This window comes from Osmia bicornis, chromosome 13 (genome assembly GCF_907164935.1).
Source record: "Osmia bicornis bicornis chromosome 13, iOsmBic2.1, whole genome shotgun sequence".
Lineage (NCBI taxonomy): Eukaryota > Metazoa > Arthropoda > Insecta > Hymenoptera > Megachilidae > Osmia > Osmia bicornis.
The window spans coordinates 663,244-671,198 of NC_060228.1; the positions used below are offsets into that span (position 1 = coordinate 663,244).

The 7,955-nt window shown below is 53.0% G+C and overlaps 1 protein-coding gene across 1 annotated transcript; it reads right to left on the minus strand.

The window, feature by feature from the left end:
- Nucleotides 1-1,224: 1,224 nt before the first annotated feature.
- Nucleotides 1,225-1,755, minus strand: LOC123988422. Its single transcript, XM_046288448.1, has one exon. It carries the CDS (start codon nucleotides 1,753-1,755, stop codon nucleotides 1,225-1,227), a length of 531 nt encoding a protein of 176 aa, XP_046144404.1.
- Nucleotides 1,756-7,955: the final 6,200 nt, after the last annotated feature.

Genomic DNA, 7,955 nt, shown 5'->3' on the forward strand with positions numbered 1-7,955 from the left:
GAGAAAAGTAACGAGCGGAGGCGCCTCTACCTCCCAAAACTTTTTTAAAGTGTCGTTAATTTCGGCGTTAATGTCGCCGTAGTGCACATGCACTTGCATTGCTTGGGAATCAGTAGACGGAATGGGACCAGTCAACACCCATTCAAAAATAGTATTTTGCGCGACCGGTTCTGTTCGAGAGCCTTTACGAAGCCCTTCGAGGAGAATCGCGCTGTAATAATCTGCCCCGATAATAAGCTCGATGGGAGCATCATTGTTAGAGAGTGGGTTGGCCCACTCGAGATCGCGTAAATGCGTCCATTTATCGGACTGACACACCGAATTAGTGCGGTAATTCGTTAGTTTTTTGAGTATGAACGTGCGTAAAGGAATCACAGGCCCTTTACCCTGGCGCGGCTGCAATAATATATTTGCAGTCGAGCGTACCGTTGCCGTTGTGCCAGCTCCGATACCCGTAACAGAAGCGTGTGCGTGTTGGCGAGGCGCACGTAACGCGTGGGTAACCGATTCGCGAATAAAGGTACCTTGCGAACCGGAATCAATTAACGCGCGAATTATCGCGTGTCGTCCTCCAGGAGTGCCGACTTTGACCCACGCAGTAGCGAGAAAAACTCTTTTTTCACGACACGCGGAACCGCAATGTGTGTTTACCGGCTCTGACCCTGAAGTGTCATCCGTGTTATCGTCGGTGTTCGTTGCCGTGCTCGAATTTTGAATCTTTTGAGATGCCACGTTATTAGTCGATTCGCGACTTTTATTCCCCGTTTGATTTATCGCGGGTTTACGTTCAGAATGCAAGAGTGTGTGGTGTTGCCCCTTGCAGATAGAACAACGACGCTTGCTAGAGCAGGCCGTCGGAAAATTACCCTTTTGCAAACAATTGAAACAATGCCGGTGTTCGCGCGCGAGGGACAAACGCTGCTCGACTGATTGTCTGCGAAACACGTCACATCGGAACAACGCGTGATCAGAATCGCACGCAATACATTGCGTTTCAGACGCATTTAAATGTGACTTAACCGTTTTAATTTGCCCTGTTTTACTTTTACAGGCGCTGTTTTCTTCACCGCGCGAAGACGCCAACGACTCTAAGGTGCGAATTCGTACGTTAATAAACGCTTGATCCCAATCAGCGAGGGATGGCTACAACTCGTCTTGGCCCTCTTTATCCAGTTTACGGACAAAATGAAAAATGAGCACGTCGTCCCAGTATTCGACCGGACGCTATAAATTCTTTAATGCCGTTAAAGTGGCGCGAGATCTATCACGTAAGCTCCTTAGATCGTTTAAAACGGCAGATCCGATCGGGGGTGAGTCAAATAACATTTTTAAATGAGCAGTTATGAGCGCGCGTTCGTTCGCGTATCTGTCTGTCAACAATCTCCACGCTGCTTCGTAATTCGCCGCGGAAGTGGAAACATTTTTTAACAAAAGAGAAGCTGCACCGGTCAAACTTACTTTTAAATAGTGCAACCTTTGAACGTCGGACAACGCTTCATTTGAACTCACTAAAGCGTGAAAGAGATCTCTAAAGTTTTCCCACTCGGTATTATCCCCGGAAAATTTAGGCAATTCAATGCGAGGGAATTTGACAGCCGGCGCGGATTCGCGATGACAAGAAACGGAGCTTATATTACAAGGGTTACTTGCTGCTTCGTTGTCCGCAGATAAGGCTGCCGTCAGAGCGTCGGGGGCGGCGAGGAAGGCCGCTTCCGTATTGTCGAAGATGTCCTCGGAGAAGTAGGAATTTGTCATGGTCTCCTCCTCAGTTGCAACAACCTCAATCTGGATGTGCGTGGCTTGGAATTTGTTCCAGTAGTCCTTCAGCAAAGCGAGACGTCCGCGAATCACAGCAGGGGTTCACGGATTAATGGATCCATGATATTGTTATATTACGAGTTTGAAAAATAAACCGTAAGGTGAACTTTAACGAACACACCACTGTTTTCGCGTAGCGAAGCGCGTGAACGTCCTCCGATGTTTACCGGCGGAGGTCGCGATGTCGGTTGAGTTCGAACGACACGTGCAAAATCTTTAGTTCTGCCGATTTAATCCGGCTTAAACTTTAGCACTTTCGCGAATTTAAAGTTCACCACACTAATATAATTGTTTTTATGTGGCACTGTACTTCCTTTATTTCCTTACTATCCGGCTCGAAGGACCATTTGTTGCGCGCAGAGAATAAATTTTTTTTCTGGGCAAACTAAACCAACATATTTAGCCAAATGTTGATAAGGGGATGCGTTTGCATCCCTTATCATACAGGGTTGGCGTACTTTGGGGACTTATCTGTCCCCTTTTGCCCAACGAAAACTAGCGTCCACGCGCCTAGGGAGATGGGCTGGCAGCCATGCTGCCAACCCCAAACCCCCGCGCATTTTTGAATTTTTTCTTTTTCTGATTCTTTATGCATACTCTTACAGTTTTCCTTCTATTATTATCGTTACATTGTCCTTCTATTTTAATCTCTTTCTCCTGCTCAATCCGTACTTTTAGGGTCTGCTCATCGGTGTATATGTGTGCGTGTGCGTGTGTGTGTGCGTGCATGTGTACATGTGTGTATGTGCTGTGTGACCGCTTTTAGTCGCCTCTTACGACAGGCAGGGGATACCGTGGCCGTATTCTAAGCCCCCCGAGCCACAGGTGGTTTTCTCTGGGCAAAATTCCGGTAATTTTAGTAAGGAAGGAAGGAGTTTAGTAACGTTAATAGAAAACACTTTTAATGTACATAATATAATTTAATCAACAAAAAAGGATAGTGTTGAGTCACTTCACACTGTAAGGCCTTTAATTCGTAAAGGCAAACGGTTTTATATAAATGCACTAGTACAAGGCGAATTAGTCGCGAGCTTAGAATCTTCATTTTAACTTGTTTTCGTTGGTGAATAGCGAAAGAGTAGGCCGATCGTCGCCGCGTCGCGGTTTTTATAATCGTGAGCGCGCTGACAACGCCGAAGGTTTTTCGGCGTTTGACATAACTTTGCCTAATTTAAATTGACGCGCGCTTAATCCCGAACACTATATCTTTTGTATATCTTTCTTTGTATTTCTGTTTATATCATTCTTTATATATATATTTTTCATTTCATTTATTTCTTCAATGATGTTTTACAATTTATTCAAAAGCAGCAGAATCACTGAATAAATATTAATGCACAATGTCGTCATTTACATCAAACCTAAATCTAACCTAACTTAACCAGATAAGATTTGATCATCTTTAGTATGATTCTCATATTTTCCTTACGTGAATATTCGTGAAGGCGAAATGTAGACCCACTTGAAGATCTGGTAACGTGTATTCCGATGGCATTCCCCTTTAACGCATTTTTGCATTTTTGATAAGTAGGATAAAACGATTTTAATTTTTTTAAGAACTCGAGATTTAGGGCGGGGGAGGGCCTCTGCCCCTCCCCCTGTACCCCCTCCCCATAACATCTAACCTAACCTAACCACTTCTATTGCGACCCGACTTCCGGTCCAAGTTGATTCCATGTCTTAAGTTCCAATTTTGCATACACTTGATCTAAATTTGGACACCGAGACCGCTACTGCCTAGCATTCCAACAGACGGAAGAGTAATCCTACTGTGCCGAAGACGGCGATTATTTTGAATTGGCTTTATTTAATTACCGGGTGATCTGCGCACATTAAAAACTGTTGCATTTGACTCCGTTAACCGAGATCTATCGATTGATACCACTTCCGACCCGATCGGAGTACTCTGGCTCATACGGAACGGTAGACCGGCGATTATTATTAATTGACTTTATTTAATTAACGGGTGATCTCCTCATATTAAAACCTGTTGCATTCGACTACGTTAACCGAGATCTATCGATTGACACCATTTTCGACCCGATCGGAGTGATGTCCTATACGGAAGTGTACCCAAAATATTAAACAAAATGATGATGATGAAAATACCGAACAAATGTTGCTTTATATTACCGGAGGAGCTGGTAGCGGTAAGTCGTTTATTCTAAAATTACTGGTTGAGTTATGGTTCTCTCCAGAAGGACCCATGGGGGCGCCCATACAAAATGGTGATGGGCAAGCTCAGGCCCTGGGCGCCCCCGATCACGGAGAGCCTCGACCCCCAGTTTTTGGGGCGGGTAGTCGACACTTTGTTCCCACGAGAGAGGGAACACACCCGCCCTCCGCCGGACCACGAGGCGATGGTTTGGTCCGACGAACTGGGAGTCACGGAGGAGCTGGCCGGGGCGATTAAACGGATGGGGGCCGGAAACACTGCTCCGGGCCCCGACGGCGTCCCCGGCCGTGCCTGGGTGAAGGCTCTACGCGTCCTCGGTCCGAGATTGAGACGCCTCTTCAGCGCCTGCATTAAGGAAGGAGTCTTCCCAGAACAGTGGAAGACGGGGCGGCTAATCCTCATCCGGAAGGATGGGCGGCTCGCCGACAGTCCCTCGGCCTACCGGCCCATCGTGCTGTTGGACGAGGTGGGGAAGTTGTTCGAGCGGATTCTGGTATCCCGCCTCGTCCAACACCTCTCCCAGGAGGGTTCCGACTTGGCCGAGTCGCAATATGGCTTCAGGCGGGGGCGCAGCACTATCGACGCAATTCAGTCGATGCGCTCCCGCTGCGACTCGGCCACGTCCCGGGGCAGGGTGGCGTTGGGCGTTAGTCTAGACATCGTCAACGCTTTCAACACCCTGCCTCACGGGACGATAAGGGGGGCGCTGATACGCCACAAGGCGCCCCCTACATGAGGAGGATCGTCGGCGACTACCTCCGGGACAGGAAAATAATATACAGGGGCCGAGATGGCCAGATGCACGAGAGGGACGTGGACTGTGGCGTACCCCAGGGTTCTGCGAAAGGTCCCACACTTTGGGACCTGGGGTACGACCCGGTCTTGCGGGTCGAGCTCCCGACCGGTGTGAGCCTCACGTGCTTCGCAGATGATACGCACATGTTGGCCGTCGGTCGGGGGTGGAAAAGGACTAGCCGCCTCGCCGAGATTGGCGTCGCTGCCGTTGCCGCGGGGATCCGGCGGCTGGGGCTTCAGCTAGCTCCCCACAAAACTGAGGCGATGTGGTTTTACTCGCCTCGGCGTGGGGTTGCGCCACCGCCCCAGGCGGTGGTCCATGTGAATGGAATCGACGTCCAGGTGAGGAAGGGCCACAGGTACTTGGGCCTCCACCTGGACAGCCACTGGCGCTTCGAGGAGCACTTCTGTCGTCTGGCCCCCCGACTAGACAGGACAAGCAACGCGCTTGCCCGTCTACAACCAATATCGGGGGGCCCAACGAGAAGGTTCGCCGTCTCTACGTGGGGATCGTGCGGAGCATGGCCCTCTATGGTGCGCCCATATGGGCGAACGCCCTGATGGATTCCCGGTGCAGCCAGCAACTGCTACGCCCAGCGCGTAGCCGGGGCGGTCCTTCCAGTGCTCAAGAAATGGAGGGACCGCGGCCACGGAAGGCTCACGTTTAGAACCACACAGGTGCTCACCGGACACGGTTGTTTCGGTGAGTTCCTGCACTGGATCCGGGCGGAGGTGACGGCAGCGTGCTATCACTGCAGGGCGGGGCGGGACACCGCGCAACATACCCTGGAGCACTGTCCAGCGTTTGCGCGGGCCCGTCACGCCCTGCGGTGCGAAGTTGGGGGTGATCTCTCGCCGGCGGCACTTGTCAAAGAGATGCTCGCCGGCGAGAATCAGTGGAGGGCGGTGACCGATTACTGCGAGACTGTCATCGCCCTGAAGGAGGAAGCAGAACGGGGTCGGGAGAGACTCGACCCCACCCGCAGAAGAAGAAGGGGACGTCGTCGGGGGAGACCCCCTGAAGGCGTCACCTGAGGGAGATGGGGCGCTGGGCCGTGAAGATGTTACATACCAGGCCCACCGCCCCCAACGGGGTGAAGAGTATGGGGGGAGCACCCGCTCCCCCTGAAGAGGAGTTCTATGGGGGGTGACAGGCGACTGCCCCTCCCCCAACACCGATCGCGCGGCCCCGCGAAACTTATGCGGGGCCGCAGGGCCGCGGGGGGCCGAGGCTGGGGCCTCGATCCCTATTGCACGCGGCCCGAGGAGTGCCGTCATCGGGCGTGGCCCCCGTTGGCGGCAGAGTTTGGCACGTAGGGGAGGGCCAAATCTAGACCCTCCCCCAAGCAAGGGGCGCCAACGCGCCATGGGTGTTGGGTCCCGCTGTTGTTCGTTAGAGGTCCCTGGGCCCTTCCCAACGCCCAGCGTAGGCCACCGTGGGGGTTTTAGTCGGTAAAAATCCGGCACTACCCTCGGCTCGGTTGAGTTATGGTTGTCGGGGTAACCTCAGATCGACCTGATTTTTTTTACCATAGATAGCCCTTGAGATGGCGATTCCAACGGTGGTCATCCCATCTCTTAACTCCCACCCGCCGCCCCGGTAGAGGTCAAAAACTAAAATCGTCCAAAAAGTGGTTTCTGCACTGATCCCAGTGAGCACATTAAGAAAGAAAAAAGTGAAAAAGAAAATATTAAAAAAATGTTTAAAAAAGTGAAAAAAAAATATTTAAAATATGAAAAAAAATGAAAGAATATATGAAAAAAAAAAAAAACCTAACCTAACCTAAGCAGTCAACGGAGCCAAGGCGCCGAAACCGCCCCATATAAGGGAGCAGAGGGGAGGAGTTACATTAGGTTAGGTTAAGTTCCACGGACCTACCTGGTTATCCAGGATAGGCGGGGAGGTGATACCCCGACGTGGCGCGTCCCCAGGTGGCGGATAGGGGAATGCTCGCCATGCACCTTTCTGAGTGCATGGAGAGTGGGAGAGATAGCTCCCGCGGACCAAACACCAAGGGAAGGAAAGCCCATCAAAACCTCCCCTGTGACTGGAGGATAGAATACAGACACGGTAAGCCCTGTCTGTCGTACAAGGCGACTGAATGGGGGGCGCTCGCTGCCGCTGGAACAGCCTCAATGAGGACCTGGGGCAATGCCGGCGGGGTCCTTGGGCTACGGCCCTTAGACTCTGGAAGGTACTACCATGCCGGCAAGGTCCAGGGCTGAGAGGCGATGAAGGCTGCAGCGGCGTCGTTGAGTTCTCCAGGGGCCGGGCTGCGTGGCAGTCTGGTGCGGGTAGCGAACCCGGAGTGCCCTAGCAATTATACCGTAATCCAGTGGTCACGTTTCGCTGGGAGGCTTGCCTTAACCGGCCGGCCTGCGAGGATGACAACCTCTTCAAAAATCCCTAGCCCCGAGCTGCGGCACACGGTGAGGAGGGTGCTCCTGGAGTCAGCGCCAGGGGTGGCTGGTGGGTGCACCAGGCACTAGCGACCAACCCCGGGGTACCTGGCGACCCCCCGGATGTACTTGCGTTACCCAGGTAAGGCGGCTCTGCCTGGGCGGACCTAGGTTCCGCCCTACTCGTGGGACGGCTATGGAAAACTCAGAATCTACACAAAATTCAGGACGGGACGAAACTATGACGACACAGGCAAGGGAACCTGACACTGTCAGGACGGCGAGGCATGAGGAGACGGCGCAGCCGGGGCCCAGCAGGCTCGCGGCTCCCGCTCGCGCCAGAAGGGCGCGACCCATGTCGGCGGGATCCTCTAGAGGTAGCAGGGCTTCCTCTGCTGCCTCTGATAGGGGGTTCTGGCGACGGCCGGGGGACAGGGAGGAGGAGTTGGATGGCTCGGTGTTTTCGGTGCCGTCCACGACCCCCGGCACCACGACTGCGGCAAAGAGGGGACGCCCCCCTACATCGGGGGATTACGTGGCCCTTGCCGTCAAGAAGGAGCAGTACCTGCGGCTGCAGCGAGAGGAACTGGAGCTCCAGGCCACAAGGGAACTGCTGGACGTCGACGCGGCCCACCGCCAGCCAAGCCGATCGTCCTTGCGGCTAAGGGAGGCGGAGGAGATCGCGCGGGAGTGCGCCACCACCCCCCGCCAGACCTTGTAGCGCGCGCTATGGAGTGCGCCGAAAAGGTAGAGAAAGTCGCGGGGT

Excerpts from the sequence above, each read along its gene's own strand:
- LOC123988422 (XM_046288448.1), bottom strand. The coding sequence starts at position 1,755 with ATGACAAATTCCTACTTCTCCGAGGACATCTTCGACAATACGGAAGCG.